Raw genomic sequence first — 26,403 nt, forward strand, 5'->3', positions numbered from 1 at the left:
GTAAAGGGTTCTGGCTTCTTCAGATGTTTGAATTATTACTTCTTAATTATAGTCATCCTGTTTGGAAGTTTATAACAATTGTGAAATAAGAGACTTTGCCCTGGTATTTTATGTTGGGCTCTGAATGGTATATAGCCAGTCCCAGGAATAAACACCATCATGGATTAGCAGGACATTCTGTACAGTGCCATCCATGCTCAAGAGCAGGGGATTTTTGCTAGGAGTGGGTTTACCAGCCTGCTGAAGATAGACAGATGTCCTTGCTTTCCATGTCTAAGTGATGTCCCTAGCAGGCCTAGGACCTGGGGCTGAGTGTATTTGGTCCCCCTGCCTCCCTTTATAGATAGGGTCTTGCATGTTCCACCATGTGCCAAATTCCTAGTGTCTGTTTGGGCAGTGTCCTGTAGGCAGGATGTGACTCTCCCCAGATCCATGAGTTGCTCAATACTTCTCCTGTGTGCTCACTCCTGGGAGTCCCCATTACATAATGCCTGTGAGTGTTTCTTTGCCCTCTCTGTTCAGGCAGCCCATCACAAACACCACTCCCAATTACTGTGCATTGTCTTCTGAGTGTTTTTGGGCACTGTCCAGGGAAGGCAAATTTATCAAGCGTTTAACCAAGGCAAGATTAGTCTTGTGTCCCCGGGGAGCTAGAGTTGTACACAGACTCCTCACTCAGCAGTGCTGGAGGCATGCGTCGGTTCCGACTGGGCTTCATTCCTGATATGACAGACAGGAAAGACAGGTGCCCTATCCAACCAAACCAGGCCCTGGGCTTTCTCCTGCAGGCTATGCTGGGATGAGCTCTCCTGAAGTGCAGGCTGTCCCTCTTCCCCTCAGCAGGCATCTGGACCAAGCCCCAGCTGCCAGTGCCCAGTGTTGATTCTGCCTGGGAACAAGAGGGCAGTGTGTGGGCTGCTGGGCCATTAGCATCTGAGTATGCAAATATACTCCTCTGCAGTGCAGCTCTTGCTCAGCCAATGCTTGGGATTAACCCAGAAGAGTGAGGCTTGTACTGGTCCCGACCTCCAGGCTCTAAGAGTGACCTTGGACATACATGCACTGAGGACCTGCATCTTATAGTCCTTTAAACATCTCCCCTCTGATCACTCAGACATGAATACCCTCATCTGGGCCAGAGTGACATGGGAGAGAGGCCCTATGGCAGGGCAGGAAGCAGGAGGAGGATGCAGATGTTGGTAGTGTTGCAGTTACCTGCCTTTATGCTATGTGTGTGTGTGTGTGTGTGTGATATGCTGGGTGGGTGGATGGGTGGGTGCATGTGCCCATATGTGTACCAGTAGAGTGCAGAGGTTGACATTTGACATCTTCCTCGATGACTTTGTACTTTGTTTTGAGACAGAGTCTCTCACTGAATCTTGAGCCATCATTCCAGCTGGACAGCCAGTCCTGGGGATCCTCCGGTTTCCACCAGCCAGCTCCAGGTTTACAGACGTATTCTACCAGGCCTGGCTCTTATGTGGGTGCTGGGAATCCAAACTCAGGCCTTCATGCTTGTACAGCAAGTACTTTACCCACTGAGCCCCCTCCCCAGCATCCCTCTTCCCTCCTTAAGCTTAAGGTATTGTTCAGTGTGTACAGGCTTGGAGTGGCATTGGCTGGTCAGACCTCTTAGGCAACATCTCATCCTTACCCACAGGTGTTGTGGTGGTCTTGTCACCCCATTTCACAGAGTGAGAAACTGCACCTCCCAGAGCTCCTCATCTGCCTGAAAGTGCAGAGTTGGGGATTTGGGGTAGAGTTGGTGTTGGGACAGCAGGGCCCAGTGCTGGTGTTAGCTGGAGTGAGGGGCCAGCCAGCCTTGAAATAGGACCTTACAGGGAGGCCGTGGAGGAGAGGATTTGCTTCAAGGAGGCAGTGTGGAGGGGCCCTCTGTTTCTCAGGCACAGGATACATGTTCCTCTTGTCTTGCTCACCAAGTGGGAAAGTAGTGTGGGTCCTGCTCTCTCAGGAGACAGATCATCATGGAAGGAGGAGGCAGAGGACTTGGCACGTTGACAAGTCTCCAAACAGGAGGAAGGCCGGCTGGAAACTGCTCCGTGCTTTGCGCTGAGCTGAGCCAGCCACAGGGAGGGCTCTCGGCAGCAGCCTGTGTGCAGTTCCTTCATTAACACCCCTGTGCGCTCCACTTTATTGTTTATCATAAGAGGGCTTGATTGTTTTTTAATCTTCAATTTTATTTTTTATCAAAGCTAAGTAATGTAACACTACAGAAGAGGAATTTCAACAAACTACAGTGAGACAGAATTTATCTCTGGTCATAAGAGACTCCTGTCTGGTGACTGTGTGCCACCACCGATGCCCCTGTCTGACTTGTAGGATGGATGAGAGCAGGGCACCCCCAGGCCTAGGGGGACTTGGTAGTTGTCCCTACATGCTTTTACAGGGTACAGCCTCTCCGAAAAGTTGGCTATCTTGGTCAAGGTTGAATTCCCATTGATTGAAAGCAGGTTCTCAAAAAGGTGAAATGGAATTGTAGCCTTATCTGTAAAAGCTCCAACAGAATGTACCTTAGATGCCCTTCAGCAGGGGGATGGGTAAACTCATGGCAACATATATTCTGTTGTGAAAATGAGCATCCGTGTATCTCAAAGGTCAGGTAAATAGGCCAGACATGAAGCTAGACATGTGCTTCCATGTATGTGAAGAATTAACATATGTATATCAAGAATTAACATATGTCATACTTAATAAAGAGAGTGCTGTGGGAGACCTAGAGGACACCCATGTGTGGATGTCAGAGGACAGCCTTGCCTGTCAGTCTTTGTCTCCTACTTTGTATGACAGGTGCTTCTCTTTTTGTGTGTTGTTGAGTACACCAGGCTCCCTGGCCCACAGGTTTTCTGGAATTATACTACCTCTGACTCCCATCTCACAACAGGAGCATCCCAGAACTCATCTTACCTTGGTGTGCATCATGTATAGAATCATGGGTCTGACTGTCTGAGCTATGCATTTGGATATATTCATTCAAAAGTCGGTATGTGGGCAGGGGACGTGGCTCAGCGGCTAAAATGCTTGCCATGGAAGAGGGCCTGAGGTTGAATCTTTGGAACCTATGTAAAGCCAGACATGGTGACACACATCTGTAATGCCAGTGCTCTTATGGCAAGATGGGAGGCAGAAGCAGAATCCTCAGAAGCTTGTGTCATTGGGGAGCCAACTCCATGGAGAGTGGTTTGAAAGGGAGGGAGGTGCCATGCATGGGTACCACAGCAGGTAGGGAGGGAGGTGCCATGCATGGGTACCACAGCAGGTAGGTAGGGAGGTGCCATGCATGGGTACCACAGCAGGTCTCTTCAGCACGCAACCTTGGCAGAGCATGTTTGCTGGAATCTGTGCCATCTCTGATTGAAGATGATGAAGCCATCTTGACTCAGGAGATATGAAGATGATTGTGTAGCTGAAGTGGAAATTCAGGACCCACTGATGCAGGGAGAAGTTTTTGCAAGTTGTCTATCTGTCCACAGTGTTAGCACCCAGCGGTGTGTGTGGTTCCTTCCTGGTTTCAGTGGATTGGGGACTCTTTATTCCCATATTGTTTTATCCCCCCATCAGGACTCTCCTAGGGATGGCTGGTCACGTGTGAGTGTTAATGGGAGACCAGGTAGCTGACCTTTGTGTCTCATACTTGCTAATGTGGTTCATTGGGCACATTCCCTGGGGGACTTAGTACCCCTGTCCAGGTAACAGAAGTGTGCTGCTACAGGTGTGGAGGCTGGACCTTCAGGACATGTTATTTGGGTAGATGTTTGGAAGTGGCCTGTGCTGGCCATGCCCCTGGTTAGCTCTATAGGTTCTAATGAGAACTAAAGCCAACATGAGGTTAGGAGTGTGACCATGGTTAGGTCATCTCGAAGTCTTTGTTGACTTATTAATTAATATACAGCTTTGTGAAACCCATGTGCTGGGTATTGTGAAGCATGGTTGTGATGGGGGAGGGCACAGGATGACAGGGAAGGGAGTCATGTAAACAGGAGAGGCTCAGGAGTTTCGTGGAGTGTGACACTGGACGCTGGATGAAGCCCTTCTGTTTGCTGTCTTCCATGCTAATTGGATTTGGCTCATGATAGGCAGTGAGCATTAGCTAATGGACAGCATTTGGTAACGACCTGTCAGGGTGTTCAGGGACACTACTGACAGCACGTGGGGAGGTTTCTGTACTGAGGTGGTGGGGGCCAGGCCAGGCCAGGCAGAAGTGAGCCCTGCCTGGGTAGAGACTTGAGTTGAGTGGTTCTGATGTGGCGACTCCTCTCTTCAAAAAGAAACATAGACTCTCCCCCGCTTAATTGCTGACTTTGCTGGTAGATTTCTATACATATAAGATTTGAACTATGTGCATAGTCTGCTATTAAGAAAAGCCAATTAGGAACAGGGTCTGTAAAGATGGCTCAGTGGTTACGTGCTTGCCGCCTTTTGAGAAGACTCAAGTTTGATCCTCAGCACCCACATCAGGCTACTCACAAGTGCCTGTAACTCCAACATCAGGGGATCTGATGCCCTCTTCTGTTCTCTGTGTGCACCTGCATTCACACACACACACACACACACACACACACACACACACACCCCACACAGGCACACACTCTTAAAAGAAAAGAAAAGCCAATTATATTCTGTAAAGTCCTTTTCTCCTCCCTTTATTGGTTACCATTAATATTAGACTTTATGATTTGGCATTGGTGGGGAGAGGAGAAAGAGTGGCCCAGTGCTCTGCCGGACACATTGTTGGAATTTTTTCCAGATGCTTAGGAAGAGAAGTCAGGGTGTATGACAAAATAAATCATCACCAAGTACATCATACAAATGGTTCTGAACTGAACTTGTCTATTCCCATGGTGGAGACCAGCTTGTCCTTGCCCAGGAGATCCTGGGTCCCTCAATGTTATTATACCACAATGCCTTTTATATAGGACCAGGTTGACAGGTTGTGGAGAATGCAGCTCCTGACCACCTGGCCACGTTTGTAGCCAGATGAGTAGAGTGGAGGTCCTGTTCTCCACTAGGGCTCTTCATTGGGGACCCTAGTGGTGCAGTTCATGGGTCTTGTCCTCTTGGCTGCTGGCTGGTCTGCAGTACCCGTGCAGGAAGAGCAAGCACCTGGGTGTTTCAGAAGCTTATGTTCTCTCAAGGTTCTTTCTTGAAGAAGGTGATTAAAGAGATTAAATCTTCCCCCTATCTAGTCTCTCCATCTCTTTGCCATTAAACAAAATTCAGTGTTAGATAATTTTCAGGTCAGCCAAGTCTTTTCTTTTGCCTTTTCTTGGTGTGCATGTGCTGGCCCATATGGAAGTCAGAGGACAACCCCTCAGGTATCATTTCTCAGGTACTATCTACTTTTTTCTTTTTTTAATGATAGGATCTCTTAGTGACCTGGAACTTACCCAGTAGGCTACACCGACTGGCTCTTAAGCCTCAGGGAGCCTCCTGCCTCTGACTCCCTAGTGCTAGGATTATTGGCATGTCTAGCTTTTTTTAACATGGGTTTTATGGATTGAATTTAGGTCCTTGACTGAGCCAATTTCTGAATTTAGGTCCTTGACTGAGCCAATTTCTTACCCTCCAGAGTCCTTTTTTCTTTGTTGGTGGGTTTGCACAAATCTACTGATATATGAGGATGGTAGTTTTCTATTTTACGACTGACTTCATGAAATCTGAAAATGTAGGATTCTACTTTTCCTACCATGGAAAAGCAGTAAAGCTGACATTCCCTATCGACCACCATGCTTCCTGTGGACCTGTGCATTTTGGCACCGTGGCCTTTTGGACTAGATAGTGATAAGATAGTTGCTGGCTAGTCATGGATAAGGCAGACAGTGATATTTTATTCTGAAGAAAGATATTAAAATGTCTTTGAATTGTGTATGTCAGTTCAATTAGAATTTGAGCAAAGACTCTTTCATATTTTCCCTTTCACGCTCTTATCTCTACTATCCTTCCACCTGTTTCCATTAAAAGGCAGAAAGAAATATTGACTAACAAATGACAGTCCCTTTATCCTTCTGTACCCTGCTCTGTTTTTAAAAATTATTTAGATGAGTTTCTAGGTTCTAATATCCAAACAGTTCATGAAATACGGTCACAGGGGATTTTATTGGCAGGGAAGCAATCTCTCTATTTCTAAGAAAGAAAGATATGAGCCTGAAAGAATAGTGAACCCTGCAGGAGTCACATGGTGACTTTGAAAGTAGTTTTCTCACTCAGAGAATCTGGAGCGCTCTGTGAGGGAGTGTGCAAAGAAATGTGACGGGGGTGGGGGGTGGGGGTGGGGGTGGGGGTGGGGAAGCTTTGGCTTTAGGCGCCTCTCCCCTGGTTTCCTCTCTGTCCCTTTCCGCTTTGAACCCAGTGAAGTTTGCACAGGAACCTGGGGATGTTTTATGATTCTGGCTTAGGGGTCCATGGCTCATCTGTCAGGCCATTCCTCATGTGGCTCAACACCCTTTTCACTACATTTTTATTTTTGTTTAAATTGTGATTAAAAAAAAAAAAAAGAAAGAAAACATTCCATAAAACCTGCCATTTTGATCAATCAAAAGCATCCAGTTCAGGCTTGTTAAGCACATCCTGGTTGAGGGTAACCATTCCCACCACCCATCTCCAGAGCTCTTCTTATCTTCCCCAGGAAAACTGTCATTCAACACCAACTCGCCATCCCGTGTCCCAGCTTCTAGCAGCCTCTCATCTCTGTGGAAACCCAAGGAGCTTCAGCACTTGTTTGAGACTTTCCTTTCACTGAGTGTAATGTCCGTGTTGCAAAACATGCTAGAGTGCCCTTCCTCAGAAGGCTGAGCAATACTCCACTGTCTACGCCAGATTTGTTTATCACTCTTCTATTGATGGACAGGTTACTGGGCTCAGATCTGTCATTAGACTGCTGTAAATAATGCACCCGTAAACACAGTGTTCTGCTTTTTACTTCATCTGGGTATTTATTTACACATTGGGTGCCTACATATTGGACATATGAGTATAGACCTTTGGTCACATATGAGTCCACATTGCTAGGTCATGATCATTCAGTTTCCCGTGGCAACTGAACTATTTTGCGTTCTTGTCAGTGGCATGTACAAAGGGTGAAATTTCTCACCAAGACTTGGATTTTAGTAGGACAGAGGATTACAGCAAACCTGGTGGCTATGAGGTGATAGCTTCTTGTGGGCTTTGAAGGATTGGGTGTGGTGAGTGTGGTAATGGTGAGCGCTTATTGGCCTATATTCATTGGAGAAACTTTTGTTCAAGTCCTTTTTTTGATTTAAAAACCACGTTTGGTATTGATTTGTTGGAAGTTTTAAAAACATTTATTCATTTGAGAAGTACACATGTGCCATGGCATAGTATGTGCCACAGTGTGTGTCTGTGTGTGTATGCTTGCACTCATGTGCACACATTATGTTGTCTATGTAGAGGTCAGAAGACATTTTGTAGAAGTCAATTCTTTCCTTCCACCAAGTGTGTCCTAGGGATTGAACTTGGGCCTTTAGGTTTGGCAGCAAGCATCTTTACAAACTGAGCCATCTCACTGGCCCCAAAATTATTTACATAGTCAAGACACTTCATCTTATTAGATTTGTGAATGTTTTCTCTCATTCTGTGGGTCATTCTATAAATAATATCTCCGGTGTATTCTTTTTAATTTTGATTTGGCCCTTTGTTGCCTGATTTTGGTAGTATATCCAAGAAGTCTTCCAGGTTTAATGGCACATTTTCCCACGAGAATTTTGCAGGGTTCACTCTTACAGCATTTCTACCTTGTCGACCTTTGTGCGTGGAGGATCCAGCTTTGTGGGCTGTATGTTTTTTCACTTGCTGTACCAATTGTTCCCACTACCATCTGTTGGAATCTGACCTCTTCCCATATGATGGTCTTGAAGTCTTGTAGAAATCACTTGTCCTGGGCGTAGGGCTCCCCCCCCCCCCCCCCAGCCCTCACTCCTGTATCACACTACTGCTGTGGCTTTGAAGTCAGGAACATGGGAGGCCCAGCTTTGTTCTTCTCTTTCTATGTCATCTCAGCCGCCCTGGAGTCTGGATGATGGGTGCTTCTGTTTGAGGGGTTTCAGTAGAACTACACTGAGCTGTAGATTGCTTTTGGATGACATGCTGACAGTTTGTAATCCTCCTCTCCAGTACCATGGGTGTCTTACCGTGGACACCTTTCCATTTGCTCGTCTCTCTTCATTTTTTTCTGCAGCAACTTGTAGTTTTAAGAGTGCAGCTGCCTTTTTCTTCCTTGGTTAAATGTATTCCTATTTCCTTATTTTGGGTCTTTAAAAATTTGTTATTATTATTGGTGTGTGTATGTATGTATGCATAGGTGTGCACTCATACACTCATTCTGCGGTCAGAGGACAACTTTAGATAGTCAGCTCTCTCTTCTGGGGGTCAGACTCCACTTTTCAAGCTCACAGCAAGTGCCTTTACCTACTTAGGCAGCTTACTGGTTCGGTTTCCATTTTTTCTTTAAAACACTGTAGAAACAGCACCTTGAACAGTACTATTTCTGCCTGGCTCTAGCACCTTCCTCCCATTCCTCCTCCGTCTTGTAGCATCCTTCCATCCATACTCCTACCTGGTATTTCTTGTGTGCCAGGAGCATTAGAAACTTGCCCCAGCAAGTCACAATTAGGTCTTGGAGAAACTCACAGTCAAGGGGAGAAATGACTGGGTGCTCTAGCCCTGACTGAGATATTTGCCCTGTGGCCTCCTCCAGCTGCTTGACTTGGGAGTAAATGCAGCAGTATCTCCCTTTGAAGGGACAGTTTAGGAACTCCCCTATGGGAACTGATGTGTTTGTCCCTTTCTTTGGGGCTCGGCCTTGAATCCCCACTGGCATTATTGCTAGTGATACTTGCTGAGTCCTCCATGACCTTAGAGTTTAACTTTCTTCCCTTGCAGTCCCTGTCCTTTAAGGCCAAATTCAAAGGAAGTGTCTAGTGCTTCCTCATTTTTTCTACACAGTCTTTTCTGAATGGCCCAGTGTGGGAAAAGGTTGTCCCTTAGAGGTTAGGCTCTGTGGCTAATTGCTTCCTGGGGATTCAACTCTTTCTAGCCCCAACTAGCTCAGAGTGGTCCAGAGCAGGAATGAACATGGGCTTTGGAAAAGCTGAGTGGAGGTTGCCAGCACAGACTGTGCAAACACACAGTGCTCTGGAAGATGAGGATAGGCCCTGTGGCAGGTAGGCCCGAAGGGAGCACATATGGGAAGGAGTCTGGCTGGCCCCCATCCTCTCAGAACAAGCTCTGAGAACATGTGTGCTCTTGAACACTTTTTCCATTGAGGGCAAGATAAAGGAACTGAGCTCACAAACAGAGCAACTGATTTTCACAAATTGACTTGAAGAAAGAATTTAATTATCTTTTAAGCCGCTGCCTGAAATCCTGATGTCATGTTTCAAGGATGTGTGGGACCCAGACAGATCTCTGAGTCAACTGATGGGGTGGTAACCTTCACCTGGGATGCTATGAGGAGGCTCTCCATGAGGTGGGGCTGGCTGGGGCATATATCCTTGCAACAGAATTGCAAGGGACTGGATTCACGGATCTGGGCTAGAGCATGCTGAAGAGGAAAGAACTATCAAAGTTTCCTTTCCTGCTACTGCAAACCACCCGGGTGGTGCACTTGATGAACTGGCTCCAGTCAGGGTTTCTGCTGAGGGCCTTCAAGGCTATTGTAGGTTTCCTTCCTGTAAGGAGTCATGGGGAGGCGCAGAGGAAGACAATTTGGCAAGGTCATGGGATGGCACAGTTTAGAGAGGGCTCAGTAGAAAGCTCATTCTAGGTATGCACAGAACCTTCTGATGATTCACTTAGATGTTGCCAAGGATATAGTCAAGGGTGGGCCTTGCAGATGAGTGGTTATGAAGTTCCTTCCCCGTACTTCCCTTGCTGTGAAGTACTGGGAAGGAACTTTTCTCAGTAGCAGGAACAACTCATGTTGTGTGAGGGATGGTGGAGCTGGAGAAGGATGAGTGGGGTGCAGTCGGATGGCAGTGGGGGTTGAAGTGGCATCCATCCCACAGGGCTTGGTATGCTGTGCTGGGTAGCTGCTCTCAGAAGAAAGGCTATGGGCAATGTGCAGTGCTGTCAGTGGTGGTAGGGGCAGTGTGCAGTGGTGTCAGTGGTGGGGACAAGAGAAGAATTTATGACTCATGGAGGTGGTGGAGAGTTGGACACATAATTTAGGTGGGAGACAGTCTGGAAGGGAACACATGGGTCTCTAGGGCTGCCTTCAGCTCACTGTGCCACCCTGAGCCTCCAACATGCTGTAGACCTCAGTTTGTCTTTCTTCTCCCTCCCTCCCTCCTTCCCTCCCTCCCTCCCTCCCTCCCTCCCTCCCTCCCTCTCTCCCTTTCAGTACTGGGGATTAAATCTAGGACCTAGAATTTGGTGGGCATTGCTCCACCACAGAGCTATGTCCTCACCTCTCTTTTTACTTTTTATTTTGAGACAAGTCACTGAGTAATTCAGACTGGCTTTGAATTCACCCTGACTTTGACCTTGTAATCCTCCAATTTTAGGGTAGTTGAGATGAAAGGAGTGATCCATTATGTCCAGTCAGTGTTTCCATCTGTTAAGTGGGTTGATGGGCTATACTGGAGTTTTTCCATGTGAGAGCAGACTGCTGCTCCCATACAGTTGGATTTACATGTCATTAGATGCCTTTTCTGTGCCCTTCAAGAGGTCACGGTGCTTTGTAAAGGTGATGATTTATGTTGATTTGAATGATAAGCCAATTTTTTATTTCTGAGATTTTCTTTGTAAGGAATAAGAAAGTTTGGCCATAAGAAGGGGTAGCCTTAAGATGAATACATTGGGGCTTATTTAAAAGTAGCTTTGCTCCTCTGTACTTAACTGCAGGCATGTGCTTATCTGGATTCATGTTCCTGCAATGGAGACCAGTCTAGCTGCCTCCAGGAGTGAATAAGTTAATTGCAAAATACCACTTTTCAATCATTTTGTATATTTTTTGTGTGTTGGCACACGCATGTGTATATGTGTGCACTTCCATATAGAGACCCAAAGACAACTTGGGCGGTCACCCCTTAGTTAGCATCCACCTTGTCTTTTGAGACAGGTTTCTTGGTGACCTGGAGTTTGCCATGTAGGCTAGACTGCCTGGCCTGCAAGCCCTGGGGATTTTCCTGTTTCCGCCTCCCCAGGTGGTCCAGCTGGTTTTTTTTTTTTTTTTTTTTTTTTTTTTTTTTTTTTTTTAAATGTGGGGTCAGAACTTCGTGTTTGCAAGACTAGCTTTCTGACCTGCTTCCCACATTCTTTCTTCTGCCAGTTTGCTGCTAAAACACATCCCACAAATTTTGGGCCTTCAAACAACACACATTGATCACGGTTTCTAGTCCTGGTGATCTGAAGATTGAGAATCCAGGCCCCTACGGGTCCGTGGTCTACAAAGGCTGTGGGGAGCATGTCCTCTATGACATCAGCATATAGGACCATTTGGACCTTGTCTCCTCCATTCTGGACTGTTCCTCCTGCCTCCTTCTCATAAGAGTCTTTGTGATAACTTTGAACCCATTATGTGATTATGAATTAACCCAATCTGAAGATTCTATGCTTGGTCACAGCTGCAGTGGGCTCTTTGGGAACATGCACAGAGAGTTCTGGGAAGTCGGATGGCTTCCGAGGGTTGTTGTTTGATCTATGACATTCCCTTGTCAGATAGTCTTCTGTTGTTGGGTGTTTTAGTTTACTATAACTTTTGGGTTATTTAGTCATCAGTGTTAACTTCCATATAGGGTTGGGGCCAGTGCTGTGAACCTGATTCTGGTGATTTGGGGCCACATGTTCACTCATAGGGCTGTGTTGTCCTTCATATATAAGATTGTGGGTCTGTAGGCTCATTTCCAAGTTAAATTTATGGTTTTGGATTTTGTCGATGAGTCTCTTGCCCTGCTTTTCACCGCTTCTGGGTAGGTAGGGTTCTTTAAGGGGAAACACTAGGAAAAAAATTATGTGTGTACATCTTGCATGTTCACACATGCCCAGATGTATTTACACTCGATGTGTTCATTTTATTTCATTTTTAGGATGTCTGACTTGTTTTTTGCGGATCTCTGAGTAGGCATGCTAGAAGGGATGCTGTTAATGGCGGTGGTAAAAGCATTTATGGTTCCTAAAGGCTTACGACTATGGCGGTGCTGCACTGGAGAAGCTCAAGGTCTGCTCTGGGCTGCTTTCCGTGATGCAGTTATCGACTGCTAAAGAGTCACTATAAAACGCTAAATAAACTTAATAACTGGTAACAACCTACTTTGTCAGCTGGGGACACTTACATTTTATGAATTTTGGGGGGGGGGATACTTGAGAAAATGGAATTTTCTAGGTATGTGTGGGTTTTGATGCCTGAGATGTTGTGAAGCCGTGCAAGTGCCCTTGCTCTGACTCCTTAGAAGGGACTGAGAAGCTGAGCGTAATGTTCTGTGCAGCAAAAGCAAATCACCTCCCAATACAATGAATACTTCAGGGTCAGCCACACTCACTGCGGGCCAAGTGGTACTAACTCGTCAGTCACAGTTAGCCTCAGCTGGGGACACACGTGGAAAGGGGAACCTCTGATGAGGAGTAGCCTCCATCTAAATGGCTTGAGGGTATGTCTGTGGGCATTTTCTTGATTGCTATTAATGTGGGAGGGCCTATCCCCTGTCCTCTCCTACCTGCCTAGGAACCCCACTGTAGGCGGTACCATCCCTAGGCAGGCAGGCTATGTAAGAAAGGTAGCTGAAGATGGGGATGGGAGCAATCCAGTAAGCAGTGCTTCTTTAGGTTGCTGTTTCAATTGCTGCCTTCAGGATCCCACCTTGAGCTTCTGCTCTGGCTTCTCTCGGGGATGGCCTTCGATGTGTAACTAAAATAGACACTCTCCTACATAAACTGCTTTTGGTCAGTGTTATCACAGCAACAGAAAGCAAACTAAGGCAGGGGTTACTGCTTGGTGGATACTGGGTTTCTTCGTGGAGCCTTGGAAGCATTTTAGAGATTAGCGGGGGAATGTTTGCACAGCATTGTGAATCTAACTAAAGCCACCAAATGGCACACTTAAAAATCATGTTCTCTGCCCACAATTAAGAAAAGGGTGGCTTGGATATGGAATAGTTAAGCATTCCCATGTTGAAGACATGCCCCTTCCTGTTTGTGTCTGGAAGGAAAGGCTGCCTGGGTGAGGGTGTCAGAGTGGATATAGAACAAGACTGAATACATCATAATGTTGAAAACAATCACTTCTCCCTCTGCTAATGCACTTTCCCACCTCTTCTTCCACAGCCTTTTATAACTATGATGCCAGGGGAGCAGACGAACTGTCCCTACAAATAGGAGACACTGTGCACATCCTAGAAACTTACGAAGGTGAGTATCGGCTGATGTTTCTTGTCCGGGGAGTTGGGATGCTTCAGGGCCTACTTGGGCAAAGCCTTTTCCTGTGAGGGTGCTCTATTCTCAGGATGCTTCCCACCCAGGCAGGTGCTTTTCCAGGCAAAGATGATAGGGCAGCTATTTGTTAAATTAAACGAGGTTTTGTTAAGATCAACTTAAAACTAAACATTATATTTTTAACCCCTAAATGCTTCTTGCTGGCTCATTATTTTGCACACATGTGTAAACCTTGACTGAAACTGACCCTTTGGTGAGAAACATATTTGGGGTATTTTAGTTCATTGATCTGATGTGTGTGTTGAGTGTTTTGAGTTGTCAGGTTTTTTTGTTGTTGTTTTTTGCTTTTTTAAGTTTTCACTTTAATTTGTTAACAGCATGTCTCAGGGGAAACTGGAATTGCTATGCCTTATTTGTTGCCCCTTTCCCTTGTTTGTGACCTCTATTTTATTTGGGGTGAGCAGATCACCAGCTCTGTGGGATGTGGTTTAGGGAAGAAATTGTTGTGACTTTTCTGGTGCCCCTGGTTTCTGCAATAGGCTTTCCTTGTTAGTGCCTTGCACATCTGAGCCACCGTGGATGCTCTGCTGTGGTTCAGACTGTGTTTTTGTGTCATTGGTTCCCTTTTCTGCTTGAGAAGATGATTCTTAAGCTGTGTTTCAGCCACAGGAACATTTAAATAACCAAATTGCTTTTAGATCAGGTTCAGCGAAAGTCTCACAAGTGAGAGAAGAAATTGTAGACATCTCATAGTAACCAACAAATTGAACTTCCAGAGAGGCCTTCACACTCCACTTTGCACAGGAGTGAACTGCTCCGCTCCCGCCAGCCAGGCCAGCAGGGTCTGGCAGGATCCTACATCCCTCAGAGATGTGGCAGAGACGCAGAACCCTATTAAAAATCCATGTCTTGGCCCTTATTTCTCCATCTGATGCAGGAAGATGTAGAACTCCATTCTATTTGCACCGTTTACTCTTCAAAATGTGTTGGGGTGGGGCTGGGGGAGCCGGCTTTATTGGCATATGCCTGGAAGCAGCTGTAGCTTGGCAGAAAGGAGCCCTTAAGCGAATGAGTGGCTGGCTGTGATGGGCACCGTCTGCCTGTTTTCACTTTTGACAGCTGACAGTTGGATTTCCTTATCTGCTTTCAGTACATATTGCCAGTGGCTTCGAGGAAACAGAGAGAGAAATTAAGTCGAGGTGAAGGATCAGGCATCTCGTCTCAGACACTTTTCTGATCTGTAGGGAAATGCTCTCTCCGATTTTTTTTTTTTTTTTTTTTTAAATTGCCCCCAGTCACTTGAATGTGGAATTCCTGGGTCATCCACTCTGAGTGGTGGTGTCTCTCCTGAATTGTTAATGATTTCCTGGGGGTATCTGGGTGTGTAGAGACTGTGGGTGTCATTCTTTACTTCAGGAGGAGACTGTCCCCTTCCAGCAGTGCCATCCTGAGTCACATCAGTGGACCTCGTTATATCCCAAATTCTGCTGCTAGTGGTTTTCACTCCCAGGCTGACATCACGATGAGTCTTCAGCTGGGGTTGATTTGCAGGCCAGTCTTGGTTCCCATGAATCCACTACAGTCTTTATGAGAGACCCTGAAACATGAAATGCATTTCCCTTCCTGGAAAGCTAACTTCTTGGTAGACTCTGGTCTGAGAAATACATTAACTGCATCTTCTGGAAACTGGGTGACTTCATCGTTAAAGAAGGACACTGCTTGTGATGCTTCTCTGTGCCTGCCTGTGCTCTGGTTTTGACTCATGGCATGTCTTGGAGTTTGGCTCTGTTTCTACCTTTCTCCCCACTCCCTTGCCCCTGCCCTCACCCCTGTTTATCAACTTTGACTTTTTTTTCTTTCTGGTCTGGCATATCATCATATAGGATGCTGCAAAAGTTGGAACATCTCAATGATCCCTCAGTCTCCCTGTGCCCCATGAAGGGCTGGATTGCTCCTCCTCCTCCTCCTCTTCCTCTTTGTCCTTTCAAGATGATTGCTCTTCATTACACACAGTTCAAAGACCACATTTATAAGTTCTGGTTAATTGCTCTGTGAGGCTTGTGGAGGTGGAGGGTGTCTAACAGCAGTCCTTAGACCACACATGCAGCTGGAGATGGTTACAAGTGCAGCCCAATATAAAACCATAAACTTAGCCAAAACATTATGACATTTCTTTTCTTTCTTTCTTTCTTTTTTTTCCTGATTGTGAAAACTTGAATACACCTCTCAGCACGAATGCTGGAGACAACAGCATTGTTCAAAGGTTGGCCAGGCCTGATACAGCCAAGAAAGGTACCCACCTTCAAGTCATGTCACTGTGGAGGTGGGCAGACCTTTCAATGGCTACTCAGTGCAGGCTCTTACCTTGAAGTCATGTCCATTGTTGAGAGCCAACTAATCACACTTGAATGAAAGTCTCAGGTGCTTAGGAAGTGAATCCGGTGCTGATGCTGTGTTTCCCCAGTGCTGGAAGCTGTTCCAGGGGAAGCTGGAGGCATTGTGCAAAGGTTAGGAAGTTATCTTTTTGATGTCGCTGTCACATCTAAAGCCCGATTCATTCAGTTTTTAAAGTGGTAACAATATATTTTCATCCAAAATGGATGGCCAACTTCCTATGCTGGCCTGTGGCCTCCCTGAGCCCAGGACTGTATTTCTACTATTTGCCTGTCTTTTCAGTGGGTGTTTCTTCTTGGTGTGGATGGGTTGATACACAGAGGCCAGCGGTACACCCTGCTTGGGAGAAGTTCTTAAGCTTTTTACCTGCTCGCTAAGCATCTCTTGCCCAGCCTTTTCCCCTTCTCTCATAGCCATTTTGTCACATTCCTTAATTCTCATGATGACACCCTCCTCTTCACACTCGGAGTGGCTTGGCCCTGCTTGTCTTAGGCGCCTTGTGGGTCCTCAACAGAGGCTGTGTCTGTAATTGATGTGCGTAGGAAGGTTCTGGCGACAAGTGAATGGGCCCTGCTTGATGAAGCAATAATTTGTACAGAACATGCCGGGAAGCACTTAGCTTAGAAACCCCATTGCAAAAGAAACTGCCAGCTAGCTATGCTAAGTCAGAGATTCCTCCTCTGACCTCCGGAGCTCAGCCCCTCCAAACAAGACAAACAACCTTCCCCCTACAAACCTCGTTTCCTGTGCCTGGGTCCTCATCCCGTGTTCTGGATGTTTCATGTTAGACGAGTGTGTTGCAGCTCTCCTGTGTCTCTCTGGCTCCTCTTCCTGTTTTGCTAGTCTGTCTGAGGCCCTTTAGTCTTAAGTCCTGTCTGCCATGTGAGCATTGCTTCATGTTCTGTTAACAGTAATGGGACTCAGGTGGTCTCAACTCTCATGTCCAGGCTCTTGCTGTCAGGAGCATCTTGTGTCTGGCCAGCTGTGCAGGGGCACAACTGTCTTCAGGCTGCTTGCACAGGACAGGTTGCTGGCGTTGGGTATAGGGTTCATGTTTCTTTGGGGTGGTGGTGGTGGTTTCTGATGTGTGCACCAGCAGCTGCTGTTTACACTCTTTTCTGTGCCCTGGCTGCCATGTCCTGAATCCTCTGATTTCCACTTTTTTTTGGGAGGGGGGTCAGTGGTAGGAGGTTGTTGAGTTTTTCACTTCAGTGATTAGTAGTAAGTTTGGGTTCTCTTCACACATGTGTAGGTTCTTGGGTTTCTTTGATACACCATTTACTTAGTTTGCTCCTTTTTTACATTGGGTTGTGCTATGGATTTTGCTCTGTGTAAATAAAGTTCTAATTAGCCAGTGGCCAGGCAGGAAGTATAGGCAGGACAAGAGAGAAGAGAATTCTGGGAAGTAGAAGATTAGAGGGAGACACTGCTAGCCGCCGCCATGAAATGCAACATGTAAAGACACTGGTAAGCCACGAGCCATGTGGCAAAGTATAGACTAACAGAAATGGGTTAATTTAAGAGAGAAGAAGTAGATAACAAGAAGCCTGCCACAGCCATACAGTTTCTAAACAATGTAAGTTTCTGTGTGCTTTCTTGGTTGAGTCTGAGCAACTGTGGGACTGGCGGGTAAGAGAGATTTGTCCTGACTGGGCCAGGAAGGAAAACTCTAACTACAGGGTTGCTGACTCCCCCCCCCCCCCCCCAACTGTGATCTTTCTTTGATATTCTAGGACATCAAACCTTTGTCATTTTCAGATAAAAAGGGGCATACTAATGCTGTTTGTGTGGGAAGGACATAGCAGTGGTAGAGAGGATGGTCCTTTTAGGCTGAGTGGTACAGCCTTTGAATAACTCCTAGATTACAGTCCCATTGCCTGGAGTCTATAATGCTGTAACATGTAGGCACTGACTCTAGGCTAGTCTAGTTGAAACCTCTGAATTAACAGTGGCTATTTGGAGATCATCCTAGTCGTGTGGACATTCAGGTGTTTGACGTTTAGAACAGGCTGTATCCCTGCTCAATGTGTTCGGTCCTCACACTGAAAGGGCAGAGTGGGTTCATTTGGCCCTAATTGGGCCTCAGCAAATTCTTCCAAGATTCCTGGAGTTCTTGTCCCCTGTCTGAATATATCTGTTTCATTACCACTTGGGGGTTTTGTTAAGTCAACAGCATCACTTCTGGTTCATAGGCACTCTCTTCATGACTACTTTCTGAGAGGCTGGAGGGGCCAACTGCTGCCATGTGGTATCATTCTGTCCCTTCCCCGACAGCTTGCTGTTGTGGCTCTCTTTAGTCTCTGGGGCCTGGTGCCTAAGAGTGCATAAAACCCCATGTTGTTGACTCTCTCAGAATTTACCCAGCTTACCTCCAAATGCTTCCTGATGTTCTGCAGGGTCTGTTTGTTCCTGTGGGAAAGAGTTATGGGATGTCTGAGTTTGTGAGTTGCTTTCTGGAAGCAAAGTGGCCTGGACCAATCTTACACACTTTGTAAGAAAATATCTATCTGATTTCTTGACCTGGCAGGATTGTGGGGAGATGGGTTCATGGCTATGGACCTCTTGGCATCCTTAGGGATGAGTTTTTGCAGTTAATTTTGATGGGAGGTAGCATGGGTAGTCTGGTCTGCTGTGGAGGACCATTCAGTACTTGATATGAATGAACAGTTCTGAAGGTCTTTCCTTCCAAATATTCAATTTCCTTCTCTTGCCACATGGAGGGCATAGGAAGTTGGAGGCGGACCAACCCCTAAGGGGACAGGGGTCTGTGAGTACTTGGCCCTGGTGCTTCCTGGAGAGCTGTCTTTGCCACAGAAGTACTTTGTGAAGATTGTGGCTGCCTCAGGGCAGACAGAGCCTTGCAGAGGGAGGAAGTAGGCTCTCAATAGGTTTTCTGTTGGGCAGCCTTTGATGATCTGAGATTCTGGAAGTTGCACTTGGAGAGATCTTGAGCCAGATCCACAGAGGGAAGGATGGGGAAGTGCATACCCATGGAACCTCCTGGGAACAAGGCCTCCTTTAGGGCTTAACTTCAGATTGTTACGGGGGACTGATGAGGCAGGCAGAGAAGTGGGGTGGTGCAGGGAGTGAGGCATGCCCTGGGGGACTTCTCTAAGGCATTAGAATTGTTGTCTTTCCCTGGTCTACAGCGCAGTGACTTGTGCATACCTTGAAGGTTTTGCTTTGCTCTTCTGCATCTTGGTACTAACCATCTCAACTCTGTGTTTGTTTAGGGTGGTACAGAGGCTACACCTTAAGGAAAAAGTCGAAGAAGGTGAGTCCTTTCCATTAAACATGTCTCATCATCAATCAAACCACGAGAGGAAATCAATTCCATCTTATTTGCATCTAAGAATGCTCCTTACGTATCCCCCTCTTGAAATTTTAACAAATATGTGGGCTGAGATAAAAAACGACCATGAGTTGGCTTCTTCTGAATAATGTATGTCTATAGACATCACCGTTTTATCTGGGAATGGTGGTGCATATGTATAACCTCAGTACTAGGTTAGCCTGGTCTACCTAGTGAGACCCTGTCACAGCAAATGACATTTCACTAGGTGGTTAGTTCCCGGAGTGAACTGTTAAACTGTGATGTGGTATGGACCTCTACTCATGAAAGGGAGAATTCTTTTTTCCTGATAGAACTTTGTATCCCATTGAACCACTGTGTATAGCCATGAACTGAGCGTAATGACTTCAGAAAACTAAAATGCTGAGAACAGTTTTTAATTTCGTATTATCTTGGATAAATTAACAAGTTTGGAAGCTCACACATGGCCATTTCCCTCTTGCCTTATGGCAGTTTTCAGACTGGGTTAGTCAAGTTGAAAAACCCCAGTTTTCTAGGGTAATTTGCATGTGTGATTCTATGAATATCTGAAACAAAAACATGCTATTACTCCTCAGACATTGCAGAGGGTACTCCCATCCACAAGGCTGTGTGGCTTCGACATTCTTAGCTTCACAAAACCTAATTATGGCTCTTTCCTCTTACTCTGTAATGCTATAGTATTGCAGAAATGCCCATGCTAAGCTGTGGTTAGTCTGTCCATGTTAACTTGGACGTTTTAATATCTGATTGTGTTTGACAGATGGTTCATTTTGCTTCTCAGAATTGGCCTCTCATTACTGTTGTATCCAACTGGACTCTCTGTTGTGATCTCGAGTCTGTAATAGGGCTTTGGAAGCCCAGTGGTGTCCGTGCCAGGGCCTTCCTGCTCTGTAATAGAGCTTTGGAAGCCTAGTGGTGTCCATGCCAGGGCTTCCCTGCTCTGCATCCTCAGAGGCCTGGGCTGGCCTTTGCCAGCCTGGCTAGAGCCTCAGGAAGGCTGTGAAGCTGCCCATCCCTTTATGGATTTCACTTGGAAGAGTCCAGGTTAGGGGAGCCACGGTTGAAGATTCCAAGAGGCAAGAGACTAGAAGAATTAGGGTTTCTCAGAGGTAAAAGTGCTTGTCCCTGAGGACCAGAGTTCATGTTGCTGGCATCAATGTTAAAAGCCTTAACATCAGGTGGTGGCACATGCTTGTAATTGAAGCACTGGGAAGACAGAGACAGGAGTTTATCTGGAGCTCCTTGGCTACCCAGAGTTGTCTAATGGGTGAGCTCCAGGTAGTAGTGAGAGACCTAATCTCAAAAAAGCAAGTTGGATGGCTTCTGAGGAACAGCACCTGAAGTGGACCTCCATATGCACATTCACGTTCATGTCCGTGCACAGGCATCCACCCCCGTGGTTAGGATTGTGGACTGACTCCCCTCCCTACTCTTTTATTACATAGGACAAAGCTGCACTGCTATGATGACACATGCCCAGGAAGACTACTGAGTTTCCTTGGTGCTTAGTTGTCTGACCTTCCCATCCCTGTCTTGGGCTCTCTCTCCCATTCTTCTAGTGCTTTGGGACCTCAGAATTTTCTGCCTGGCCCTAGGCTACCCAGGCCTTCTACCTCATGATGCCCTAATACTGCAAAAGGGTGAGGTTGTTTTCTGCTGGAGATCCCCATTGGTGGATGGGGGAATCAAAGCCTTGCAGAGGCTGTAGTTTGCTTGCATCTTTGTGAGCTGCCTCCAAGCAAAGGGAGAGAAGCAAGGCTCTTAGGTGTCTTGGGCAAGAGCCCTGCACGAGCATCATCTGTCTAGATATTTACAGAAGTTGGGCTGGGCAGTTGCTCATTTCAAATCTGTAGACATGTCACATAATCTCTCCTTGGGCTTCCTGATGTTGAGTGCTGAGACTGAGGGATTTCTGTCTGTGGACCTGGCAGGGCTAGGGTGGCTTGTGTGTTGTCTTACCCCCATCCATAGCCACACCTATTGGCATTGCAGAGAAAGTACGTGCTCCGTGTGTACCCGCATGCCATTCTGAGATATGAAAAGTATCTTGGCACCTGGGTCCTTGATTGAATATCCTGGACCTCTTGATGGCTTAGCCTTGACTCCCCCACCCCTCCACTTTTTCCCTTGATGTAATAGTATTTCTTTGTGTGAAATCTGCTCACTTTGCTGGTGGACAGGAGAAGCAGAGGTCAGCAGTACCTGCTAGCTACATTCAGCCCTCTTTGAGCCCCATTTCTTTCCAAGCATGATTCACAGCTTGCTTTCTGGATGTCCAGTATAGACCCTTCTCAGCAGATGTCTGGGGAATGCAATCGGAAGTTCCTCTTCCCATAATACATATCTTTTTTTTGTTCTTGTTTGTTTGTTTTTGTTTTTGTTTTTCGAGACAGGGTTTCTCTGTGTAGCTTTTGAGCCTTTCCTGGAACTCATTTTGCTGACCAGGCTAGCCTCCAACTCACAGAGATGTGCCTGCCTCTGCGTCCTGAGTGCTGGGATTAAAGGCTTATAATAGATATCTTGAAGCACCAGGAGTTATTGAGTTTCTGCTGTGTGCACTAGTGGTCTCTGACTTGTGCTGCCCCAAGCCTCTGGGATTCACTGGTTTGTGCTGCCCTGGACCCTATGAACCAGCTTTTGATAAACTCCTGGCATTTTGCAAACCATGTCTGATGCTGAACTTCTTCTCAAGGGATCAGCTCCTTTGAGCATGGCTCTGCTGGGCCACGTGTCTGTACATACGCATGTGTTTATACTGCACATGGGAGAGTCAGAGGATGGTTAGAAATATAATCTAGCATGTTTTCCCAATATTTCTGCAGATGGGTTGGATTTCATCCCATCTTCTGGCCTTTACCATCGTCCATCCCAGATGGAGACTGATCAGGAAGGCCCCATGGCTGTCACTCAGTGTTCAGTGGACAAGTGGCAATCAGTGGTTTAAACAAACTTTTGAGGACAGTCTTGTCATTTGTAAGGGGAATTCTGTCAGAGCCCATCATGAGAATTGGTTTCTAGCAGCAGACTTGTTGGGTGTGCCAGGGCCAAGGTCAGTGGTGGAGAGGAGGGGTAACCTATGGAGGAGAATATTTTCCTGGGCCTTTGTAAGACTGTTGCTTTGCAAACAGTTGTCTCTGTTTTCTGCGAAGACATCTGCACAGTCTGAAATACAAGCTGATTGGGACATTCTCTTCTGTGCCTCGTGTTTTCTTCGTTGTGTTGTATGTGATGCTTACACTTGCAAAATTAATGGTGAACCAACCCCCTGTACCCTCGAGTTTTAGGGCTATTGTTTGATTTGCAATCAGTGTTCACATTGATAATAAAAACTCTTTCTTTCCCTTTCAAAGGGTATATTTCCTGCTTCATATATCCATCTTAAGGAAGCGATCGTTGAAGGAAAAGGGTGAGTCTTGTCTTGATATTTAAATGAAGTTTAAAATGATTGATACGGTATTGCTACCAAATATGTGGTAGGCTAAAATGCAGGGTTTAAATGAGGCTGGAGAGCTGGCTCATTGGTTAAGAGCAGGGACTATTTTTGCAGAGGACTCCAGTTTGGTTTCCAGTACCCATGTCTGGTAGTCTGGTGGCTCACAACTACTTGTAACTCTACCTGTAACTCCAGAAAGGGCATTTGTATTCATGTACACATAGCCCCCTGCCGTGTGTGTGTGTGTGTGTGTGTGTGTGTGTGTGTGTGTGTGTGTGTGTGTGTGTGTATGTGTGTGTGTATTTTAAGATAGTAGAAATAACTCATTATAAAAGATAATAGCCGTGGTTGGGGATTTAGCTCAGTGGTAGAGTGTTAAGGCCCTGGGTTTGGTCGTCAGCTCTGGGAAAAAAAAAGATAATAGCCATGTTTGATCATGATAGTTTAGGAGAATAAAGGAAGTTGAGATTCAGTCACATTGGTTTTTGATCCATTAAAGAGTCCAAGGTCAGTGCCTTAGCTGTGGTCATCTCTTTGAAGCTGAGATCTATTAGGGGAAGTGATGGCCTCCTTTATGAGCTACCCTGTTTGGCAGTGGCCATCCTGGATGCTTAGCTGAGTCTCTTTTTCCTGGAAATCTTAGGATGTGACACAGAGTTGAGGGGGTATGAGAGGTTGTTAAGTTGGGACCCGTGTGAATTCAAGTGTCAGCTAATTGAGGTGTCTAACTCCTGGAGGTCATTAGACTGATGGGTAAGGTCCTTAAAAGGACATTCCTAGAACAGGAACCCATCCATGCCAGGTGTGAACTGGGGGAGACAACATTCAAATGTTTTCTTTTTTGGTCTCTGCTTCATCTTCACACTCCGTTAAATATGTAAATTATAAAATTACTAATCATATGATTACTGCATAATGACATCTCTTTGGCTGATTACAAAATTGCCTTTCTGAGCACTGTACTTTTAACATATGAAAAGGATGGCTTGGGTTCCTGCACTTCCCCGGCGCATAATTAGAGCAAAGGGAGTAATTTAGAGGCATGGATGGTGCTGACCTGCAAGATGGCATTTGTTCAGACAGATAAAATGTTTTGTATGCAAAATTCTAAAAAGAAAGTTGAGAAAGTTTTACCTTATGACGGAAATAACTGAAGTGGACATTTAATGTACTTCTCCCTGCCAGGGTCAGAATCCTTATATAAGTTGGATGTATAGGAGTAGTGATTTTTCAAAAGCATTTGAAATATATATATATATATATTCAGCTGCATACCATTAGGGAAATGTGGAATTACCTGGATTCTGCCAGCAGGCACACAAGAAGACCTGCTGGTCTTCTGGGATCAGGTTTCAGTGTGATGAGCACCAAGAACAGTGTGAGATGAACAGTGTACAGATGTCCTGATGATGCTTTTGGCTGTCAGCCTTTGTTCCCCACACTTCTTTGTAGGCTCTGACCTTTACTCCTGTATCTGTAGCTGCCTGCCTAGTTGTTCCCTCTGTAAAGTTCTTCTGCTGGAGGACCTGACAGGTGACCACTATCTCTGGCTCCTTGCAGACATGTGCTCTCTTTTCTGCTGGTCCTTCCTCTTGTCCAGTACCGACTTGACCACTCCTTCCCCTCATTCCACCTGCCTATTCTCAGATTATGATCATATTGTATTCATTTATACTCTATCCCCCCATCTCTCTCTCTCTCTCTCTCTCTCTCTCTCTCTCTCTCTCTGTCTCTGTCTCTGTCTCTCTCTCTCTCTCTCTCTCTCACACACACACACACACACACACACACACACACACACACACAATCTGTCTATATTACCTGCTCTTTTTCCCATGACTTTTTTTTTTTCTTTTGTGCCCTCTTTTTCCATGTCTTCTCTCTTGTCTGGCCCTCTCTCTTCTTTCAGAACCCTGGCCACCATCCCTCCCTTCCTGTGTGTTTCATGCCTGTGGCTATAATAATGTTCTTTTTATATTTTGTCATAACAAAGCAATTCCCATTTTGTCCCCTCCTCTCTGCTGACACAGAGTTACCTACAGCAATGGCTACTATTGGTCACTATTTGCTGTGAAGCCCCTGTGGGCACTGAGGCCCTTACATCCTTCCTCGTCTGCCCCCTCACACACTACTGCAGGGCTGGGACATTGGGCTCCTCCCTGTGACATGGTCTATTTCTCTTGCACTTTGAACGGGTCTCTCCTTGTAGGCATTGCTAGAATCTTGCACTTTGAACAGGTCTCTCCTTGTAGGCATTGCTAGAATCTGGGCTTCTAACCATGATCTTTTTTGGACCTGTGGTTCACTTGGGCAGAGGTTAGTGACTTAAGAATCTCCAGTCAGGAGTGGTGTCACATGCCTGTAATCCCAAATCCTAATTGGGAGGTAAAGGCAGGAGGGTCAGGAGTTCATGTCATGGCTACATGGGTTACATGTCACCCTATCTCACCTCCCCAACCACTACCCCCTCCCTAGAAAACCAGAGTCACTGTTTCTGACTCAGTGCCTTCTCTACCCCATTTACTCTGTTAAAGATCTTTAAAAAATAATGGTGTGCATTTATGGTACCTCATGTAGTAGTATTCTGCAGCACCTGTACATTGTAGAGTCGCAGTCCGGGTTAGTTCACACACGTAATTATGAGAGACTGCCTCTGGTCATACTCATCTGTGGTGAGAACACTTGAAGTCCGTGCTTCTGGCCATGTTTAAGTTTATAGTGTGTCCTTAGTGACACCAGTCAACATGCTGGACAGCACAACTCTTGGATTCATTCTCTCTGTTTAATGATGTGTCCTTTCTACAGCATGCGTCCCCTTCACACGCACTGATGCACACAGCCTGGGCTCTGCCTCTCCATCCTGTGTTCTCGCAGTGGATGGGCAGGATGTTGGTACCATCCTGATCCTCTTCTTTCATGGCCTTGTGACTCCCTCACACTTTAAATGCTCAGCTGGGACTCCTTCTCTCCATCCAATGGTTTTGCCCATAGCTAATAAAGCAGACGTTGTTGTCTGTGCCTTCCTGACCTTGTCTGCCACAGATGACTGATGTGATTTTTTAAAAACCAGGGAAATAAGTACCACAAAGTAATGCATATATTGATAAAGAGTTAAAGCCAAGTTAAAGGCTAAGTCTTTTGGGGTAGAAGGAAAAGGTCAGTGAGTAGTCATGGGCATGACTGGATAGAGTCTTCGAGAACACTTGGAAGCTGTAATCTTATTCACATTTCAGCAAGGATAATTGCTCCCTGCATCATCATATAATGATTTTTATACCTGACTGAAATATAAAAATAATCTTAACTTCAAACCTGCATTTTAATGGCGCATACCTACTAGGTGTGGTTTATGACATTCTGATATAGATGGGTGTACACATATTCTGAATATACTTTCCACTGCTCAGGCCTTGGCATTCTGAAGACTTTTGATGGCTAATCTTTCTCTTCTTCATCTTACCCCACCACACAAGCTTACAGGCAGGGCAACATGTAGACATCCCCATGTTCTGTACAAAGAACTTGTCATTCATAGGTGGTGTCCCTTCACACATGTGAGCATAATTGTGTTTGTATAATTTCTCTATTTGCTTAACCACTGAGCTCTCCAGCTCCTGCAGGGACTCAGTCAGGTACAGCTCTCAATAAAGCCACAGAATCAGTTATTCTGTCCTCTTTCATCCCAGGCAACATGAAACCGTCATCCCGGGGGACCTCCCCCTCATACAGGAAGTCACCACAACGCTTCGAGAGTGGTCCACCATCTGGAGACAACTTTACGTGGTAAGAAAATGGGATTCTCCTTTAAACCTTAAAAATAGAGAATGGTGTTTCTGGT

General features: G+C 45.9%; 1 protein-coding gene across 1 annotated transcript in view; it reads left to right on the top strand.

Moving 5' to 3' along the window:
* Nucleotides 1–12,164: 12,164 nt before the first annotated feature.
* Nucleotides 12,165–26,403, top strand: part of Dock1 (dedicator of cytokinesis 1) — a 453,773-nt gene continuing 439,534 nt past the window's right edge. The window contains exons 1-6 of the mRNA XM_036177592.1: nt 12,165–12,193; nt 12,698–12,714; nt 13,297–13,380; nt 19,032–19,072; nt 22,483–22,538; nt 26,252–26,348. Coding sequence (XP_036033485.1) covers nt 12,165–12,193; nt 12,698–12,714; nt 13,297–13,380; nt 19,032–19,072; nt 22,483–22,538; nt 26,252–26,348 — 324 coding nt within the window. The remainder of the gene's footprint in view (nt 12,194–12,697; nt 12,715–13,296; nt 13,381–19,031; nt 19,073–22,482; nt 22,539–26,251; nt 26,349–26,403) is intronic.

Source organism: Onychomys torridus, chromosome 1 (assembly GCF_903995425.1).
Source record: "Onychomys torridus chromosome 1, mOncTor1.1, whole genome shotgun sequence".
NCBI lineage: Eukaryota > Metazoa > Chordata > Mammalia > Rodentia > Cricetidae > Onychomys > Onychomys torridus.